This window comes from Canis aureus, chromosome 1 (genome assembly GCF_053574225.1).
Source record: "Canis aureus isolate CA01 chromosome 1, VMU_Caureus_v.1.0, whole genome shotgun sequence".
NCBI lineage: Eukaryota > Metazoa > Chordata > Mammalia > Carnivora > Canidae > Canis > Canis aureus.
Genome location: NC_135611.1, coordinates 57465278 through 57487097, shown reverse-complemented (window position 1 = coordinate 57487097; position 21820 = coordinate 57465278). Strand labels below are relative to the sequence as shown.

The window sequence follows — 21820 nt, the reverse complement described above, 5'->3', positions numbered from 1 at the left end:
AAATCCCAAGTTATTACAATTCCTTATATATGAATCCACACCTGCGCATAGCTGCATTCTATCCTCAAATAGACCTTATTCCTACCAATAAGAGGAACTGAACATTTTATATTTGAAACTTTAAGGTCAGTTTATTAAGTTCAATGATGAAAGCTATCAGAAGAATATTCTCCTGAAAATTATTTTTTCTTAGAAAAAAAGAAAGGAAAATCAACACCTCCACACAGCCACAGATGCTGTGGCAGTCACACCTCTCTGTAGATGGGGATAGTCCATTAGTCAGTCAGATCACTCTCTGGGTCAGCAGGATTATAGTCTGGATCATCCTCATCATCCTCTAGCTCCAAGTCATCCATTTCCTGGAATAGGGATTCATCTACCTCCACATTGTTTCCAGCTGTGAAAGACAAAAGATTTCGCCTTCAGTCTAATATTTAGGAATAAAAGATAGAACTCACTGGTAACACCAAATACAAACTTCTAAATGTACAAGTGAGGTGCCAGTGAGGAAATCCTAAACTACTACCGCAAATCATAATAACAATGATCTGTATTAGTCAGCAAAGACATACATTTTAAGAGACACTTCAGGCTTCCCGTTTTAAAAAAAAATCCAGTTATAAAAAAAGCTTTCCTAGAATGCATTATTTATTATGTGGCATGTTATAAGTTGAAGACAATGGTTTGCCCTGGTTATGCAAAGTTGATTATCACTGACCATGGGGCCTGAGCCAGGAGTTTTATCACTTCTAGTAGTGGTAGATATGTACGTCACTAGAACTCAACCACACTTGTTATTTAATTCATAGATATAACTTGATCTTTACTCTCAGATAGTTCCCCTTATGACCAATGGTATGCCCTTCTCAAATTCTAAATATCTGAGCCCTTTAGGAAGCAACACCTCAGCCTTGCATTAAACATCTTTACTCTTCAGTGCATCTAAAGTACATAAAGGCAGGATATTATAGTACTCTTAAATCACCAGAAATTGTTCATCTTCCTTTCCTGTCAGACGTTAGCCCACTGATATTCAATTCAACGAGAATGAGTCTTGCTTTATCCCTAAAAGCAGTTAAGTAATAAAATTAAACTTTCCTAAGTCCAGGCTAAAGAATAACTCGCTGATTCTGGAAGAGCCAGGAAAGACTTCCCAAAACAGATGACATCTAAAATACCTTTATGATAAATTTTAATCCACCAAGAAGAAAAGGTGTCAGGATTAAGCAATCATAGCAAAAGTCAGAAAGAAAAAATAAGGGCAGCCCGGGTGGCTCAGCGGTTTAGCGCCACCTTCAGCCCAGGGCGTGATCCTGGAGACCCGGGATTGAGACCCATGTCAGGTTCCCTGCATGGAGCCTACTTCTCACTCTGTCTATGTCTCTGCCTCTCTCTCTCTGTGTCTGTCATGAATAAATAAATAAAATCTTAAAAAAAAAAAAGAAAGAAAGAAAAAATAAGACTTTGGGTTTTGTTTTTGTTTTTAAATAAGACTTTGAATATTTCTAATTGGAACACAAGATTCTTTAGGAAAACTATATGGATATATCATAGATGAAGGCGAAATTGAAGGACTGAGTAGGTCAACTTTTTCCTCTAACCAGTAGAGAGCCATCAAAAGATTTTGAGAAATATCATGATTAAACATGAATTTTAGAAATGCCACCTCTGGGGCAGTGACTAAAGGCACTAGAAAGAGGAAGAGACTGAAGCAGGGAGACAATATAAGAAGCCACCACAAACACCCAGGGAAAATGTTAAAATCTTCCAGTTAAGAGGAAAGAGTTGAAAATGTCTGGAAAAGACACTTCTGAAGCAGAATCAATGGAGAATTTTTGGTGAGTTACTGGACATGAAGAGATATTTGATCCATTAGATAGGGTAAGGAGTCAAGGATGAGTGAAGACAGGAAAACTTCTAAAGTGCAAGAGAGAATAAGATACAGCTTTCTGGTTGAGAATTTCTCAATAAAATAGGAGAAAAACGAGCTATAAAGTGAGAGGAGGATACATGAGGACAGCCTTGCTGGGTTTGTTTGTTTGTGGTTGTTTGTTTGAGACTAATAAATATCTTGGAGCAAGAATGCGGTAAGAGATTAATAAAACAAAATGCTGAGTGTCAATAAGGGCGCAGCTCAAGTTAAGAAGCAATTTAATTTAGCACTGAGGCCATAACAACACTGTTTTAACCTTTTCCAGGAGACAGTCCAGGAACAAGGCTGAAAGGCTAGATGCTTCAGGATCACCAACTGGCAAGATAAGCTCGAAGAAAGCTAATGAAGTGCAGAACTCTAGGGTGCTATCAGAAGTGTGACTGAGTATGGAGCCCAGTTAAAGGAACACACATAGGCCATAAGCTCCATGAGGGCAGGGACTGTCTACACCGTTCTCTGCTGCTGTATCAGCAGCAGCCAGGACAACGCTTGGCTTATAGTGGGGTGCAATAAATATCTACAGATGGACGAATAATGGATGGACAGAAGATTGAAAGAGGATAAAGTTTAGGATAAAAAGGAAAAGGAAAGCATAAGGAACTAGATGCTTCAGATAGTAAGAAACATAGTATGTTTCTTAGTATGAAACATAGATTTCTGGGTAGAGTGCATGAAGAGTTCCAGATTTGAGGTCTCTATAAAGTTCCATGACTTCTGATACTAGAAATTTGAGTAAACTAGGTCAAGTTACATTGGCCTGGTTTGCTAGTTCCTAGAGAGTAATGTGACCATAACTGTTTACTGCCATCTTTGATGTGGCTTAAATTATCAGAAAATTTTAAAAAATACATTGCTATAGTTTAGTGTTTAAAATGATCAAAAATTACAATTTATTCTTCAAAATGTATTTGTTTATAGCCTTGGAAGGAAAATTTTACATTACACTCTGATTTTCACAGTTTAATATTAAAAACAGTGCATTATATACATGTGGAATCTTAGTATTATCTTACCATCTTCCAAAAACTGGATATCAGATGTGTCAAGATTATGATCTGTTTCAAATAGCTGTTTCCCTAAAAGAAATAAATGTTTAATTCAAACATATTTTTTCTATATGTTCCAGTTTCCCGCCTTTCCAGTTTTCCTCCATTGTCCCTACAATCCTTTAAAAAGTATAATTCAAGAAAAGAAGTCTGAAAACCTATTTTTCTGTGAATTTCAATAAATTTATCAATTCAGTAAGTAGCTAAGAGGCACGAGATAGGTATCTGCATTGAAATGAACAAGTGAAAACCCAGTCTGCCTTTAGAGTCCTAGAAAAACAAATGCATTTGACTCTACCACTTCCTACACTTGTGATTCTGAATGCCATGGTAGCTATATCTCAAGATTTTTCCACTGCAATATTTAGATCAGAGATAAGCCATAAAATTAATTATAATTATGAATGAAGGGCAGCCCTGATGGCCCAGTGGTTTAGCGCCGCCTTCAGCCTGGGGTGTGATCCTGGAGACCTGAGATCGAGTCCCACGTTGGGCTCCCTGCATGGAGCCTGCTTCTCCCTCTGCCCGTGTCTCTGCCTCTCTCTCGCTCTCTCTCATGAGTAAATAAATAAATAAAATCTTAAAAAAAAATTATGTATGAAGTAATATCATCATGTAGACAGAATGCTTTCTCTTTTTGTCCTAGATACCGAAGTACATTATTTTTCTATAGAAATCTGTCCAAATGAGATCCTCTTGCAATGTAAGAATATAGAACAGCCTGGCTTGGGGGGGGGGGGGGGGGAGGGGGGGGCGGAGATATGAGTCATACCACTTAATTTATTTTTTCCTGCTTGTTCTTCTTCTTTCATTCGTTTCTTTTTAATTTCCAAGAGTTCTGCATCAAATTTGGCCTTCCAACTTAAGAAATTCTCAATTGTGACAGGAGTGCCATGAAATAATTGCTTAGAAAATAAAAAGGACATGTGATCACATAAATGAGACACTTATAATTTATAATAAAATTATCATTTATAAAGAAATAATGCATATTTCTTGATCTTACCTGCATAAGCTCTATTAACCTTTACTAGTCTTTATTGATAATTATCCATGCTATGTGACCAATGCAGTAAGGGACTTCTCACATTTTATTTAACAAATCTTAAATAAAATTTACTTTTGTTTATTTTGCGATTGCCGAAAAATTACCAAAACCAAAAAAACCCACCAAAAAACTGAAAACAAACAAACAAAAAAACAAACGAACCCCAAAACAAAAAACACAAAACAGATATAAAGAATAAGGAAAAAACTTAACTTTATAATATACCTTTTCAGCTTCTTCTGCCTCTTTCTCTTTTTGTTTCTTTTCTTCTTCTCTTCTAGTTTTTATTTGATCTACTATTTCATTTAATTTTTCTTGCACAGCTGTCACTAAAGTAAAGATCATTACCATACCAAGGTTTTCTTCTGCCTATGTAACCAAAAGAAAGGTTGTAGTGAGAAACATACTTCTGAGGAAAACTAAAAAAAAAAAATCAATGAAACTGTTTCATCATAATTGCTAAATGCCATACATTTATAATATGATTACTAATTACTAATTCAGTTACACCATAAATTCAGACATCTAGATAAATGATCATTTAAGAATTGAGCACATACGGGGATGCGGGTGATTCAGACCATTAAGTGTCTGCCTCGGGCTTAGGTCATGATCCCAGGGTCTTGGGGCTGAGCCCTATGTCAGGCTCCTTGCTCAGTCAGGAGTCTGATTCTCCCTCTCCCTCTCCCCCCTGCTTGTGCTCGCTCACTCACTCTATCTCTCAAATAAATAAAATCTTTTAAAAAGTGGGAAAAAAAGAATTAAGCACATATATATGAATAACTATATAATAAATTTTAAAAGACATGTGATTTGCTACATCCAACCTAAAACAGGTATCTGTCTTACTAAATTCTGTTTAATAATCAGAATTCAGAAAACCTTTTCCTACAGCAGCTAGTAACATAAGTTCTCCACCATATTTTCATGATTTAGATCTTTTGGGATATTTTAAGAGCTGTGACAATGAACTGAATCTTGAGACCAAAGTGATTTCCTAATATAGAATAATAAAGAATGTAGGTATTTTTGTGATTTATCTTTACCTACCTTTTTTTCTTCAATTTGAAATGGCTTAAAATCAAATATAATAAAGCTTTCCAACTCATGAAAGGGATATATACAGTTGATCCTTGAACAATGTAGGTTGGATGTAGCACTGCACAGGTCCACTTATATCTATTTTTTTTTCAATAAATACAGTATAGTACTGTAAATGTATTTTCTCTTCCTTATGACTTTTTAATAACATCTTCTCTAGCATACTTTAAGAATACAGTATATAGTACATATACCATATAAAACATGTGTTTATCAATGGTTTATGTTATGGGTAAAGCTTCCTGCCAGTTAGCAGTAGTTTTTGGGGAGTCAAAAGTTACACACAGATTTTCGACTATGTGGAAGGTCAGGTTCCCTCAACCTCTGTGTTGTTCAAGGGTCAACTGTAAGTCAGAAGCTATTTTGGAAGTTGGTTACTTGAAAGCAGAATAAAGTAAAACAAGATATCTTGCTTATCCATAGAAACAAAATACAGTTTGAAGAAAATAGACCAAAAAAAAAAACCAAAAAAATACCCAAATATACAAGCCAGAATCTTCACTCTAGAAAGAGAAGAGATTTCCAACCACTCCTTTGACAGAGCTGGCCTCAGCGGAAGTTGAGCAGGTATTTCAGCTCCTAGGCCCTCTCCGAATACAAGACTTCCAGCTGGCTCCTGTGATTCTCTTCTTGGGGCTTCTCTGTGGTGTCTCCATGCTAACCATCCTAAATCTGACTACACAAACTTCTCTCCTGAGTGCCGAACACATAATAAAACTGCCCAGTGGACAGCAATACAATGTCTCACAGGCATGTCAACACTGAAACCATCATCTTCTCTACAAAACCTATTTCTATGTTCCCCAACTCAGAGATCCAAACCACTAACCACCCAGCATGATCACTCACATCCCATCATAAGCTCTATCACTGCCTCTAATCTATTCTTAAATGTCATTTCAATCTGCCTACTGTTCTGTCAACATTGTTATTATCCTAACCCAGGACTCAATAATCTTCAACTTCAAATATTAAAAGAAATCCCTAACTGGCTTTCTTAAAATCTGTGGTCTTGTCACCCCCAAAATCAACTTCTCTGGCCACTTAGCACACAAACATAACTAATCCAGTCAGTATCTTGCTTAAAATTCCTCAATAGCTTCCCAAACCAGGAGCAAGACCATATTTTCAAAATAGTTCAGAAGATCCTTTAGGAATTAATTCGTTTAGTTCCATCACATAATATCACTAACTTCAAATTCTAAGCTCAAGAAATTTAGTATGACTAGAAGTTCTGGAAGAAAATATTGCCCTCTTCTCTCCCTGTCACTTCCATGACCCTTAGCTTGCTCTTCTACTAGCCAAGAACTTTCCAATACCTATTTTTTTCTTCCATTCAACCCCTGCTCTCAGAGGGATCATAAATCCTGGTTGTAAGCTTGAGGAGAAGGAAAAATAATAAGAAACAAAACAAGTATCAGTCCTCTCCCCAGACTGCAGGCAATCTAGACTACAACAGGTCAGAGGGGTTGGAAGTTTTAATTTTTTTAAAAGTCAGAATTTTTAACTGCATACGGGGCTGGACATTCTGAGAAGCAGATAAAAACTGTATTTAAATTTAAAGTACCTATCAGACATTTGATTAACTAAAAGTCATGAGGCTGATTGAGTTTCGAACAGGGATATACAGACAACTTCTCTTACTCAAATTTTAAATGTACAGTGGGAAACAAAAATAAAGATGCTTTGTGAATATCTATATCTGTATGTATATGTTTAAAGAGAGAGATAACATGAATTCTCCCTGTTCAATGTACTGGTTATACATATTTACTAGCATTTTCTGACTCTTGAAATTAATGTATACTTAAGGCCAATAAAAAATGCCATTAAAAGACTTGTTATTTCCTTACCTGTAATGCTAATAGTTTTAAAATATCTGAAACATCATTATCTTCTAGATTTTCCTGGGAGAATATTTCATAAAGAGGGGCTTCATCTGGGTATTTTTCACTGTATGTAAACTTGAGGGTAGTCTGGACAGCTAAAGACAGAAGATACGAATTTGATACAAATTATCTTTAAATATAAAGTATCAAGAGGTCAACATCTTTGTTGGATCAGTGATTAATTTACAATGTGTCAATGAAAAGTAACACAACAGATATTCCTGCAAAGAAAAACAAGGTTACTATGAGATAACCACTTAGACAACCACTAAAGATAAATAACACCTACCACAAAGATGAAGTGAAAACAAATCATGGGAATACCAAAAATCACCTTGAACGCATGAAATACATGTCTTACTTATCAGTAATTTACCATATCATATTGCATGTCTGAGAAAGAGCATGGATAAAAGCCACTCTTTTTAAAAACCTCCTTAAGATGAACAAAAGGCACTGAATACAATACGCAGAAAAATACTACCTTGGGCTTATTTTCAGGCCTCTACCAGACCCAGTTCCCAGTGAGGAAGATCTGGCATTAGCCCTGGAATCTACATTTCTATCTGAACAATTCCAATAGGGTACTGCTAAAGGATTGCTAGATGACACAGTTTTGAAATAGGGTTTCAGAGGTTGTCAGAGAAACTTAAAACCTGATTCATATTATGATAATTTTTGTCCCAATGTCAACTTTTTTCACTGAATAAAAATTTAACTGGGTCAAGGAAACACCTCTACGAAAATCTAAAAAAAAAAACAAAAAACAAAAAAACAAACCTGATTCATCTATACATTCTCACTCACTCTTTTGGCCTGTATCAATGCATACATCTGACACTTGTATAGAAGTGAGATTCTGGGCAGCTCCGGTGGCACAGCGGTTTAGCGCCGCCTGCAGCCCAGGGCGTGATTCTGGAGACCCTGGATCGAGTCCCACATCAGGCTCTCTGTATGATGCCTGCTTCTCCCTCTGCCTGTGTCTCTGCCTCTCTCTGTCTCTATGAATAAATAAATGAAATCTTAAAAAAAAAAAAAAAAAAAAAAGAAGTGAGATTCTTACAGGCAGATCAGTGCAAGGTATCTCTCTACAGACCAGCCTGGTGAATTCTCAATGCCACCAGGCAATTTGTAACTAAGCAGCAGTGCCAAACATTTTCTGTTAAGACTTATTATTTACACACACAAAAATAAAAATAAAAAAATAAAACTTACTAATCATAATGATCCTTTGTCTAGACTTCGACTTTCTTGTAACTCACATTTTAATTATTAAGAACAATCCTAAATTTTGTATGGAACCACAAAAGAACTCAAATAGCCAAAGGAATGTTGAAAAAAAGAAAACCAAAGCTGGAAGTATCATGAATCCAGACTTCAAGCTATATTACAAAGATGCAGTCATCAAGACAGTATGGTACTGGCACAAAAACAAACACATGTATCAATGGAACAGAATAGAAAACCGAGAAATGGACTCACAACTATATAGTCAACTAATCTTTGACAGAGTAGGAAAGAATATCCAATGGAAGAAAAAAGATAAAATATAGTCTCTTCAACAAATGGTGCTGGGGAAACTGAATAGCCACATGCAGAAGAATGAAACTGGACCACTTTCTTGTACCATACACAAAAATAAATTCAAAATAGTTGAAAGATCTAAATATGAGACAAGAAACCATCAAAATCTTAGAGAACACAGGCAGCAAACTCTGACCTTGGCTATAGCAACTTATTTGATATGTTGTTGGAGGCAAGGGAAACAAAACCAAAAATGAACTACTGGGACTTCATCAATATAAAAAGCTCTACCCAGTGAAGGAAACAATCAACAAAACTAAAAGGTAGCCGGGATCCCTGGGTGGCTCAGTGGATTAGCGCCAGCCTTTGGCCCAGGGCGTGATCCTGGAGACCCGGGATCGAATCCCACGTCGGGCTCCCGGTGCATGGAGCCTGCTTCTCCCTCTGCCTGTGTCTCGGCCTCTCTCTCTCTCTGTGTGACTATCATAAATAAATAAAAAATTTAAAAAAGAAAAAAAAAAACCCTAAAAGGCAGCCTATGGAATGGGAGAAGATATTTGCAAATGCCTTATCAGATAAAGGGCCAATATCCAAAATCTATAAAAAACTTACCAAACTCAACACTCAAAGAACAAGTACTCCAGTCAAGAAATGGGCAGAACATATGAACAGCCATTTCTCCAAAGATGATATCCAGATGGCTAACAGACACATGAAAAGGCACTCAAAACATCACTCATCATCGGGGAAATCCACATCAAAACCACAATGAGATACCACCTCACACCTATCAGAATGGCTAAAATTAACAACATGAGAAACAATAGATGTTGGTGAGGATGCAGAGAAAGGAGACACTCTTGCACTTGTTGGTGGGAATGCAAATTGGTGCAGTCATTCTGGAGAACAGTTTAGAGGTTTCTCAAAAACAAAAATAGGGGTGCCTGGGTGGCTCAGATAGATAAGCATTCGACTCTTGGTTTGGGCTCAGGTCAAGATCTCATGAATCATGGGAGAGAGTCCCAAGTTGGGCTCTGCACTCAGCTAAGAGTCTGCTTGGAATTCTCTCTCTCTTCTCCCTTTGCCCTCACCCCCGGTTCACACAGGCACCTGTTCTTGCTCTCTCTAAAATAAATTAATAAATCTTAAAAAAAAAAAAAAAAAGAAAAGAAAAGAAAAAATAGAACTACTCTATGATCCAGCAATTTCACTGTTTACCCAAAAGATACAAAAATACAGATTCGAAGGGGTACATGAACCCCGATGTTTATAGCAGCATTATCAACAATAGCCACACCATGGCGAGAACCAAAATATCCACTGATTGATGAATGGATAAAGATGTGGTATATATACAACAATGGAATATTACTCAGCCATAAAAAAAAAATGGAATCTTGCCATTCACAATGATGTGGATAGAGCTAGATAGGGTATATTATGCTAAGTGAAATAAATCAGAGAAAAGACAAATACCATTATGATCTCACATGTGGAATTTAAGAAAGAAAAGAGATCAACATATGGGAAGGGGGGAAGAGAAGAAAATAAGCCATAAGAAATTCTTAACTATAAAGAACTGAGGGTTAATGGAGGAAGGTGGATGGGGAGGTGGGCTAGGTGAGTAATGGGTATTAAAGAAGGCACTTGTTATGATGAGCACTGGGTGTTGTATATAAGTGATGAATCACTGAACTCTACTCCTAAAACCAATACTGCACTGTATGTTAACTAAGTAAAATTTTAAATAAATAATAAAAAATAATTAAAAAAAAAAAGACTGTTAGGCCAGTAAGGATACATAGTATCTTATGGCATTTTCTTTCTTTTTTTACTGCTAGAATAAGATTTTTCTTATATGTTTACTGATTTTACTATTTGATGTAATAGATATTCATTATAGAAAATTTAGAAATACATTAAGGGAAAAATAAAATCAACAATAATCCCATAATCATGAAGAGATCACTGTTGCCATTTTGGGATATTTAAAGTATCATAAAAGTATTTTTTAAAGGATATTTTAAAGTATCTTCTATACATTTATTTACATTTCAAACAAAGTATAAAAGGATACTCATGTTGTATTTGAGATTCTGTGTATAAAACCTATACATATACATACATATATAAGCATATGACTGTGTCCTATATCTTTTTAATTCAGATTTTAGTAATATCTCTGTGCTAATCTCATTTTCTTTTCTTTTCTTTTTTTTTTTTTTGCTAATCTCATTTTCAATTGTATAAAACAGATTTGGTTATCAAGTGATGCCACTAAAATTGCTATTACTGATTGCTCATGGCAGAATTTTAACTGACTAGCTTAACATTTAAAAAAAAAAATCCTTGGGGTTAGCACCACCTTAAGTAACGTTTTTATCAAATTCCAAAATTAACTGAACTAGACTAATAGTGGAAATGAACTTCAGATCCTCCCCCATCTGCCACATTTAAATTAATCTATTTAATTTTAAATTATTGGTTTTATAACTGCTTTATTTCTATCAGTATATTTGTATTAGTTCTATAGTTGTATAATAGTGGCTTTTATCTGGTTTTATATGTGTGTGTGTGTGTGTGTGTGTGTGTGTATTTAAACAACAGTATAATATCCATCCTAAAGAAAGAGAGAAAAACCATAAAGAGAGATATTTATCCGGCTTATTTTGTTTTTTTCTTTTTTCATTTTTTTTTAAGATTTTATTTATTCATGAGAGACACAGAGAGAGAGGAAGAGACATAGGCAGAGGGAGAAGCAGGCTCCCTGCAGGGAGCCTGATGTAGGACTTGATCCCCAGATTCTAGGATCATGCCCTGAGCTGAAGGCAGACACTCAACTGCTGAGCTACCCAGGCGTCCCTATCTAACTTAACTTGAAACAGCAAATGTCCAATAAGCAATCTAAATGCCCAGAGAGGAAAAACAATCATGGAGAAGTGGAATAAAACATAGTCACTGAAATATGCATACATTCAAAGTCTGGTTCTAGACAATAATCTACCTTTTCTCCAACTGTTATATTGTTAATGTTTCTTTTTCACTTTTTAAAATTAAGTCATTGTGTCAGAATATATCGCATTGACCTTCTCTCTGTTTCTAAGTCATGTTTACATAGTAAATGCTAATTAGAGACATGCAACATTCATACTAGGTTCCTGACAGCACCTAATTTAGCACCTCCACATCTTCACTCCCCAGCATAATGGCTGCAGAATGAGTATCATTGCTGAGAGCAACTTAGGAGAACCACAAGTATTTTTTACTGGACTTACTTTCATCATTTTCTCCAGCCTCAGATGTCACAGTAATGGTGAAACTGGGTGGATTTTCTGATAATACTGCAAGAAAATATACACAGAGATTAAGTTATTAAGATGCTTCCTAAGGCAAATGCTTTTCTTATTAGCAAAATATCACTACCCAGTCCTGGAAACTGATTCCTAGTCTGTATTTTCACTTCCAAAAATACAGACTGAACAGAACATTCAAATGATAAAACACTCATCAATTTTCTATTTAAATCTAGGATTATCTTTAATTAGGAAAAAATACCTATAGCAGATACATTTTTGAGAGTTTTATCAAATCAATTCAAAATTTCCATCTATACGTGGAAAACTACATTCTAAAAAGTGGAAAACTACATTCTAAAAAGTAATGGCAGAATGGCAAAAAAAAGTTTGATGTTTCATCAGAAACTATCTGTTGATATTCAGTATTATCACTAATTTTTAAACATATATTTCCTAAGGTATAATTCAGAACCTCTATGACAAACAGTAAATATTAATTTGTTAGAGTTTGTGTCTTCTAACTATTTCTTTCTCCCACATAATCCCTAGAACCAAACTTTATTCTTTCACCAATTACTGAGTCTCTACCATCTTTCACGGAATTACAAAAACAGCCATGAATCCAAATACCAAATTTCTTACAATTTGTTAAGCAAGTCAGGATATGCAAATCAACATTTACATAAATAAGAAAGCTTTATATACCATTTTACAGCCTAATGCCTATCTGATAGTATATATGTTTATATTTCTTTCCCCACAAGAATACTATAAAAACTATGAGAACTTCTGTATCAGTACCTGGCTGTATCTAGAAATTCAATAATTTCTGGAAAAATGACAAGAGTTAAAACAATAGAATGGAAGTAGAAAAACAAAAACAAATTAAACTTAAATCCAGAACCATTAGAAGAGTAAACAAAAAAAATTCAGGCCACCTGTGATTGCTGCTGAGCCCCTGAGAAAAGCCTGTGCCTCACTCCAGCCCTGGGAAGCACTGGCCCCTGTCAAGGTTGGCAGCAGCTCAGCAACCTCTTTCTGAAATGAAAGGGCAAGGACATCTCTGAAGAACTCACCAAGGAAACTACTCAAAAACTTCTTAAGCCTTCATAAATATTCATTATCAATAAGATTTTCAAGACATATGACTTCATTTTAATTGAAGTTTGAAAGTACTCAAAGCATGATGAATATCTATGATTACTGTCAAAGTATTTGTCAAGAAGATAAAACTCACTAGACTCATATTTTAATAGGCCTCAGATAGTCCAGCCAACGCTAAAAAAAGTCCCTGAAAGATAATTCTCATAAAGCTTTTATAATATGACTCTATCTTTTTTTTTGACAAATGTGTATAAAATATATTTGAGGCATTTTATTTCTATTTCTTTCCATGACCAACTTTAGCATTTATGTGTCATAAGATGTAAACACAGCGACTATAAAAATAAGGGTTCAACCCATCTTATGACCACTTTTAGGATTCTATGAGGTTGTACTTTAAGGTTTGCTATACCTAATAACAACAGCTAACGTCTACTGAGCACTACTTTGTGCCTATGTTGTACTATGCATTTACACAAAGATCCTTTATTCTTACACCAAGACCACAATTTTATACTGTTACCATATTTCACCAAATTTAATTCTCAGGCTGAATTCATAGATTTTCAGGATAATTTGAAGGTTTTCTAGGTAATTTGGTGGAGACAGGTGATTTGGAGATCCTACTCTTCCGCCATCTTGCCCCTCCTCCCTGTTACCATATTTCACCAAATTTAAAAGACTGTCAAGTATATGAGATACACCCTACTTTATGAACTAAGAAAAAAAGAATCTGCCAGTTAAACTTTAATACATAATCACTTATAAGACAAATTCATATTTCAGAGATGTTAAAACACAGAAATGTCTTAGAACCAATTAAATATACTATTATCCCAATTTCATAGCGTGGAAACGGAGATAAAAAAAGCTTTTAAATAATCTGCCCAAGGTTATTCAGCTAGTAACTAGAAGAACTGAATAGACTATATTGAGTTTAATGTGAAAAGAAAATGTTTTTTCCAGCTGGAAAAGTCATTTGAGCTAGGCTATGAATTAAGGCATATTGAGAAATAAAGATGGAGAAAAGAAATGTAGGGAACAGAAACACAGTAGCAAGGGCATAATGGTGGGAATGTTTAAGGAATATATAGGAAAGAAGAAATTATTCCATTTTGTGGATGTATATGTGAGTGAAGACAAATAGTTGAAAAAAGTTTAGTTGTGGACAATGATAGTTTTTTTAGCCACAGCAGTATGGGCAGAATTGTATTTCTAAACATAGGAAGATAAGGCTAGCAACAGAGCAGAAGTTGGAAGAGGGGAAACAAGACTAGAGGTACGATGATCGTAGATAGCTATTAAAATCATCCCAGCAAGGTTAATGAGGTTCTGAACTAGGTTAGGAGCCATGGGGATAGCAGGGAACAAGGAGGATTCTACATTCCAAATGTGCAGGCAGAGGATGGTTAATGCCACTAATAAAAACAAAAAATACAAAAGAAAAATCAGAGATGATACATTTAAATGACACAAGGAACTTTCTGTTGGAGACACTGAGTATGCAATATGCAATCAGAAACCGGCAAATGGAGCTAAAGACAGTTGGGCTTGAATTTAATTTGGAGTCACACACACAGAAGTGATAGCTAAAGCTATCAGACTAAATGAGATCATGAGAGAGAAAACAGAGAAATAGGACCAACACTGGCTTGGCTTTGTAAAGAATCCTAAATTTGGAAAACAAAAGAGGAAAAAGGGCCAGAGAGAAAAAGAAAAGCAGTAGCCATGAGGTCAAGACATACTCAAAAGCAGCGTATTTTATTTGTGAAGGCACCCCAACTATTGAGATCCAGGTCTGGTAGGGCAGCGCTGTCTACAATGTGTACTATATGGGTCTGTGGAGCTCTATGAGGGGAAAATGAGCAATGAACCACTGGCCTGCAAGATCAGATCTAAATCCCTAACAAGGCCTTCTGTAATCCTGCCCCTGTTCATTTGTCATGCTTCATTTTTCATGACCCCAGTACTCACTTTATGTTTTAGGAATACCAAGCCACCTTCCTTTTAAATATATTTTGCTATTGCAGAGTCCTGCTTCTGCACATGCTGTGCCCCTTCCCCCATCACCCCTTAGAGTTCTCCAAAACAATCAAGACTCTCCCTTTTTCCTGTGCTCCTATATGTTCCTCTATGAAAGAATTGTCACACTATGTTGTAAATTACTTATCTGACGTCTTTTCCCAACAGACTGAGATTCTAACAATGCATATAATAAATATTTGGTAAATGAGGACTTGGGATGCTAGCATGAACATCACGGAATTGCCTGACCTTGGGAGACATACAGAATAGGGAGGCAAGATAGACGAGAAAGAAGTTGATAAACTCTTAATCCATGAGAAATCATGAGGAGAGGCATGTTCAGTAAAAAAACTGGAATGAAGAACTGTGGGGCTATAAAGTTTATGGACAGAAAGAGGACTTTCAGAGGCCAAAATTCTAAAGATGGTATTTACAAGGTATGGTCATGCCCCCACACAGTTGAAGGAAATGGAAATAAAAACTGTTCATTGATGAAGACAAGGGATTGTGAAGCCATATTGGAAGAATCAGCAACTAAGATGGTAAATTTCAAGTAGAGAGTATCTTATACTTAACAGTTACAAAGTATTTGCACTTACTTTACTTCCCATTAAACACATATGGAAACTGAAGCTTGGAGAGGTTATGACTTGTCCAAAGACATAGGGCTCATATCCACTATACCAAGCTGCCATTACAGAGAAAAAAATGTGAGCCAGGAACAACAATAACAAAAAAGGACACTGGAGAACACTGCTAATATCCCCTACTATCTACTCCCCCTCTCTTCTAGTTATTATACCACTTCTAACTGAACATATTAACCACCCAGAATGAAGACTACATTTCCCAGCCTCCTTTCCAGTTAGGTCTCACCTAAGTTCCAGCTAATGAGATGGAAACAAGGAAGTCCTTTGACAGTTCCCAGGAAATTTACTTAAGAAACTGCTGTCTTTGGATTTTTCTCTGTTCCCCTCACTCCCCCATTCCTTTATCTACTCTACTGACTGGAAAGGAATGCTACCATCTTCATCATGAGGTAGACACTACATCTAAGGAATAACAAGGAACTAAGCAGCAGCCTGGGTACCTGAGGAATTCTTGGACTAAAGCTACACAACTATCTTTTATGTGCAAAAGCAATAAACTTTTACCTTTTTAAATTTATTCAGAGAGAGAGCGTGAGGGGTGGGGGGGGGCAGAGGGAGAGGGAGAAAGAATTTTAAGCAGACACTGCGTTAAGTGTGGAGTCCAACTTAGGGCTGGATCCCATGATCCTGAGACCATGACCTGAGCCAAAATCAAGAGTCAGACACCTATCCAACTGAGCCACTCATTTCCCCTAAACTTTTACCTTTTTGAAACCACTGCTTTTGGGGGTTTTCTGTCACAGCTGGACCTAATCCAAAGAAAGAAAAGAGAAGAAAAGGAAAAGAAAGAAAAAGAAAAGAAAAAAGAAAGAATATTCCAAAGCTTGGAGTAAACTAACACAAGGATGAGAAAGTTACTTAATTGGACTTGAAACAATGAATGATTCATCAGCACTCTGACGAAGGAATAATCCCATTCCAATGCATTACTGTGAATTAGAATAAAATTAGCCTTCACTAAAGATACCAGATTTCCGCCACTGTAAGTGGATCAAAATATTTTTGAGAAAAAGAATAAGGTTATTGGGCATAGTGGAAGGAACCAGTGGAGGAGCAGGAGAAGTGTTGAGGGATACGGGCGCAGACGATGGTAAACTGGACAGAATTAAGGACAGACATAATGGAGGTAATAGCTGAAAGGTACACTAAAGGGACACACGAATGACATCAGGGTTTTCACAAAGAACCAGATAGCCCATATTAAAATAAGTCCCTGTAGTTCTCAGGGACTCTCTGTCTTAGAAAAACTGCTTTTGAAAGATGACCTGTGCCCCATCTCTAAGATGCAGTTATAACTATTACATGCTCATGGATACTACTTAGAGGTACTGACACAAGCAAATACCAAATCACGTACCCCTCTTTGTAAGACCAAACAGAATTAAGGGAACTTGACTTTTGGTTAGCCTGAAGCTAACCAATTTGTTTCAACAAAATTCCCCATAGCCAGAGATTTTGATACAGAAATGGAAATAACCAAATTCTACTACCTTAGCAGGGCCTTGTCAAGTGAAGCACTACTGAAGGAGAATGTGGTATCAGGAGAGTCCATTTATATTTTGGAAGACTAGTTGTTAGGAGGATTGGATCAGTGTGCAATCAAGCTACAGAACAGGCAAAAAGAAGAAACTGTATTATGATTTGTCAAAATTCACAACAAATTCAACACTGGACCAAAAATTCTTTGCAAATAGTCAAGCAATCAACTCTGAGGTTAGACTAGGTCTATGTGGCTAGAACTATGGGCTAGCTAGATGCTGCCTCTTAAGCATCCACAAGGGGGGGCCATGATGTGCTTAACAAAGAAGGCTTCTCTGGCAAGCACCAAGCTTTTATTTAAAAAAAAAAAGTATATCTACTTCCTTCATCAACAGCATTGAGCATTTACCAAATCTAATATTAAATGGGATTCAAAATGAAATTAGAAAACTGCCAATTAGTGTTCCTTGGCAAACTGACACAAGCAAGCTCTCTCCTTTAACCTGGTATGAAAACAGGAAGGTAAGAAATCATCAACAGAAAAGAAGGCTATAAAACAGTAAACCTTGCAAATCCTCATGATTTCAAAAGATCAAACATGGAAGGGTTTTATCCCAAACTCCTCTGCCTTTTCCCTGAGAGGGTTCATAAACAACACGATCATGAGTAAGGCAAAGTACCTTAATAAATAAATAAATAAATAAATAAATAAATAAACAAACACACGCAAAAACACTATAAATTGAGACATCTTATTTTACTTCATTTATTGCAAAGTTTATAGGAATGGTGGCAGGAATTAGAGACGGATGGACTCAGCTGATACTGCAGAACACTTGAATGCATCCAAGATTCATAAATTGTTTTTTATTACCCTGGCTCAGAATCCTCAAGCACTTTTGCACCTGACAAGAATTTCACATACTGAACTGCATCAGAGCTTAGTACAATTTGAAAGAATCCTGGTTTAGGATTAAAAATGTATCACTTTTTAAAATGCTTATACGCACAGTATTTAATGAGGGATACTTTACGTCCATAGAAAAGAACAGTATACCTTATGCTTTCTTAAACTCTACCTACACGGTGCCAATTACATTTCCAACGTACTAGAAATGACCAAACGTCACGATTAAGAATATATCCAACAACGGACCCTATGTTCTATTTTATTTAGACATTGACATATAAGCAAGGAGAGAGAAGGGAGCCAGACTCCATACACACTCACCCAGTTAATGACACTCTCAAACCCCTCTTCACTCATCCCCTTAACATCCTCACAGCACAGCTGTACTGCTGGTGAGAGAGAACATGAACAGGACTGGAGCTATACAGGGGTAGCTGAGAGACATCTGCCTGTTGGCAAAGCAGAACAAAATTTGCTACCATTGCAAGCAGTGGTCAAAAAGTGGAGCTAAGAAAACTAAGCTGAACAAGGAAAAGGGAGAGGGATGGGAGCTGAACATACCTTACATTCTGAATTCTGACCGTCAGGGACGGACGACAGTCAAAGGAAGGGATGGGGGCTGTCAATCCCACAAACCTATAGGTTCTACTCCCTCATCTTGGCTTTAATTCGATCACTTCGCAGGCACGGAGTGTAACAGGGGAAAAGCCGTAGGGCTACGGTGGTTACGATGCGGCACTTTCAAAACCCATCTGAAGCGCGGCTTAATACAGAAAAATCCTCTGCCTTTAACACCCGTCTAATGAGCTTCTCAATGATGATTTTTTTTTTTTTTTTTTACATTGGCCCAACCTACCAAGTAATCGTCTGCTCCCCCTCATCCCGGCTGGAGCTAGATCCCACGTTCCACGTGTCCGCAAAGTGAAGGAACCGGAAAGGGGGTCCAAGCCCCAAGCGGTTCCGCCGGTTCCGCCGCTAACGTGCTGGCCGGACCCCAAGCGAGCCACTTACCTTCCCTGCGCCTCCACTACCTTGCTGGAAGCCAGAGGCGTCCAGGCCAGACGACGTCTACCCTACTACCCCTCCCTAACAACCTGTGAATCTGCAGTGGGACTGAGATGCGTGCCGCATCATTCACTGGGCATTCGCAGGGAATATAAAGACGAAGAAAAGCGACAGATCTCAGGGACACCCCCCCCCAAAAAAAAATAAAAATAAAAACCCAAAAAACTGATTCTGGGCGACTTCGACAACAGCACTCTGAATCCCATCAACTTTAAAACAGCAGCATATGAAAAGCAGCTTCTACCCCCGACGAAAGGGGGGAAAACCGACGCCTCTTGCAGCTCTGGAAAAGCTGCTCCCACTTAAGAGCATCTGTTTTCGTGTGTTTTCCCTAAAGCTCGGGTTCGCTGTAAGTTACCCAGAGACCAACGTGCACCCGACTCCGATTCCAGGCCTGACGCTCTCCAAGGGGCCTCGCCAGCCCGTCCCGGGCTCTCCAGGGTTCGGGCACTAAGCGCTGGAGTTACTCCTAAGGGTCTGAACACGTCGGGAGAAGAAGGTGAAGAGAGAGCGGCGGGCGAGGTGGCCACGCGGCCTCGCCGTCGCCGTCCTCCATCCTCCATCCTCGCCCGGGAGGCCGAGGGCTCCGGCCCGTCCCACGCCGCCCCCGGGCCGCTCGGGGCCCGCAGCTGCGCAAGTCACCTGTGAAGGAGTCGGGGTAGATGGACTCCAGGGCCTCCAGCTCGTTGCGCTGCTCCTCGCCGTAATCTGTCATCGTGGCCCTCGCTGCTGCCCATGGGCCGCCCAGCCACCCAGGCGGCGCGCTGCAGCTGGGACCGCCGCCGCGCCGGGAGAGCGGGCAGCGGCCGGACCCGCGCAGGCGCAGACTCCCCGGCTGCCAGGCCCGGGGCCCAAGGCCAGGCCGGGCCTGCCGAGCAGCAGCCCCGCGCGGGCCTACGCCTGCTCGCTAGTTCCGCGTTCGACTCGTGAGGCCTGGCCAGCCGAGCGCGGAGCAGCTGCCCCGCTCCCCCGCCCCCGCCCCCGCCCCCGCCCCCCGCCGCGCCGCCGCCGCCTGGGATTCGCTGAGGCGCGGACGGCCCCCGGCGCGGCGTCCGCTCCGGACCACGGGGGCGGGTTGCGGGGCTTCTCCGGGCCGCAGCCTGGCAGGCCGCTCAGCGCCACATCCCCCGCTCGATGGGTCTAGCCTGAGAGCCGAACGCGCGTACCGAGGCGGGACGAGGCGGCTGCTGGAGGGACGCGGGGCGCTTCCGCGAACCTCGTCGCTTCCGGCTTCCGGGTCGCGACCCTGCGGCCCCCGCGGGAAGGAGCGACGCGGCGCCGAGGCCGGGTCTCGCTGCGGTCGTGTGGTTCGTACGCGTGCGGAGCCTCCCGGTGTCCCGGGGGGCGGGGGCGGGGGCGGAGTGGGGAGGGCGAGAGGCCGAGCAGGGGAGGCTGCGGGCGGCGGAGGAGCGGAAGCTCTGCTGGGGCGGCTGGCCCGGAACGGTCGGGGGCCCGGAACGGTCGGCCTGCAGCGGCCGTGAGCCCGGGGGGAGGAGTCGCCTGAAGGCGGGAGGTCGGGGTTCCGGATCCCCGCGCTTCCCTGCTGCAGTCGGCAGGTGAGCGCGGCCGGACGTGGATCTAAAGGCGGTTTATTTCCGTGGAATGATGAAAGGGATGTAGGTTTCAGGAACGGTTTTAATAAGCAATGTTAAAAAAAAAAAAAAAAAGAACGTTCAGTACTCTGGGAAACGTTCCGAATTGTTACCTGGGAGGATAAAATCGAGGAGGTGATCCTGGAAAAAAAAAACATCCAGATGCGCCTGTCGTCTCCCAGGTTCATCGCGGCCGTCGAGATGTTCAGAGAACCGAAGGGCAGGGCTAAGTGAACAAGGTACTTTTTTAGGGGGAAAGCTGTTAACAGACTGCTTATGTTCGCGATGAAGGGACGTGCGGAGTTGTAGGAAGACGCTCGCAGCAGATTACAAGATTTGTCACGCTTTTTTCTTTTTCTTTCTTTCTTTCTTTCTTTCTTTCTTTCTTTCTTTTTTTCTTCTTTCTTTCTCTTTCTTTCTTTCTTTCTTTCTTCTTTTTCTTTTTCTTTCTTTTTCTTTTTCTTTTGCTTTCCACCCTGTGTTTTGCATTTTCTGATACAGAAGCGGATTTCACTTGTGCAGTGCGGGTAACGCTTCACGAAGAAGTTCCCCGACAGATAAAAGCTCTGACGTTCTGTGTTGTTACGATGATGATGTACTACGGAAGCAGCAGCAGCAGCAGCAGCAGCAGCAGGCGTCTTGATCTTCTGGGAAGTATGAGCTTGCAGCAGGGGAATGTGTGAGAGCGAAGGTATGGGGGGGGGGGGGGGGGACACGCCCTGGTCCTGATTCTGCGTCTTGAGGATTGCTTTGGGGCATTCTCTGAGACTTTGGGGAAAAAATGGGGAACTCTACTGAGGACGGTGAGAATCATAAAGCCCATGAAGTAACTTTGCAAATGTAAGGTGCTCATTTTTCTGGATACCCTGAGTTTACAGAAAGTAACCGTTTGTTTGTTGGGGGGCCCCCGGGGGAGGGGGGAAGAGCTGGACAGAAGAACAGTCAGTGCAAAGGTGAGAGCCCACTTGGTATTTTGGAAGCCAGTGCGGCTGATGCCAGGTCAACTGGGCGGGATTTGCAGATCCCGCAGGTTCAGGATTTGATGTGGGTGGTAAGAGAGGTCAGAGGTGGTTTCTGGCTAGAATAACGGGAAGATGAAATTCTAGTGACCTAAATGACATGTAATGAAGACAAGGAGTTTGGCACAGACGTCCATAG

General features: G+C 39.6%; 2 protein-coding genes across 13 annotated transcripts in view; one reads left to right on the top strand and one right to left on the bottom strand.

Moving 5' to 3' along the window:
• Positions 1–104: 104 nt before the first annotated feature.
• On the bottom strand, positions 105–20260 carry RWDD1 (RWD domain containing 1). 5 transcript variants are annotated; one of them, XM_077900580.1, is made up of 8 exons: positions 19713–19850; positions 17107–17220; positions 11817–11882; positions 6982–7112; positions 4253–4396; positions 3752–3884; positions 2947–3009; positions 105–397 (listed from the first exon to the last, which is right to left on the bottom strand). In XM_077900580.1, the coding sequence occupies exons 5-8, from the start codon at positions 4376–4378 to the stop codon at positions 276–278; spliced, it is 444 nt and encodes a 147-aa protein (XP_077756706.1). In that variant the 5' UTR covers positions 4379–4396; positions 6982–7112; positions 11817–11882; positions 17107–17220; positions 19713–19850; the 3' UTR covers positions 105–275. The 5 variants fall into 5 exon arrangements, with proteins under 5 accessions (XP_077756706.1, XP_077756695.1, XP_077756712.1 ...); XM_077900569.1 differs by lacking the exon at positions 19713–19850 and adding an exon at positions 18327–18436; XM_077900586.1 differs by lacking the exons at positions 17107–17220; positions 19713–19850 and adding an exon at positions 20237–20260.
• Positions 20061–21820, top strand: part of TRAPPC3L (trafficking protein particle complex subunit 3L) — a 64543-nt gene continuing 62783 nt past the window's right edge. The window contains exons 1-3 of one of the 8 annotated variants that reach the window (XM_077900590.1): positions 20061–20377; positions 20845–20901; positions 21164–21353. The gene's annotated coding sequence lies outside the window, so the exon portion shown is untranslated. Of the gene's footprint in view, positions 20378–20446; positions 20902–21163; positions 21354–21820 lie in introns of those variants that run through there. The other 7 variants (XM_077900592.1, XM_077900598.1, XM_077900601.1 and 4 more) reach the window with 7 other exon arrangements.

Coding starts and splice junctions, on each gene's coding strand:
- RWDD1 (XM_077900558.1), bottom strand. CDS start 19,785: ATGACAGATTACGGCGAGGAGCAGCGCAACGAGCTGGAGGCCCTGGAG. Junction 7,113..11,816: donor GGCTGGAGAAAATGATGAAA/GTAAGTCCAGTA, acceptor TTCTGTCTTTAG/CTGTCCAGACTACCCTCAAG. Junction 3,010..3,751: donor AGGAAAAAATAAATTAAGTG/GTATGACTCATA, acceptor TATTTCTTTTAG/GGAAACAGCTATTTGAAACA.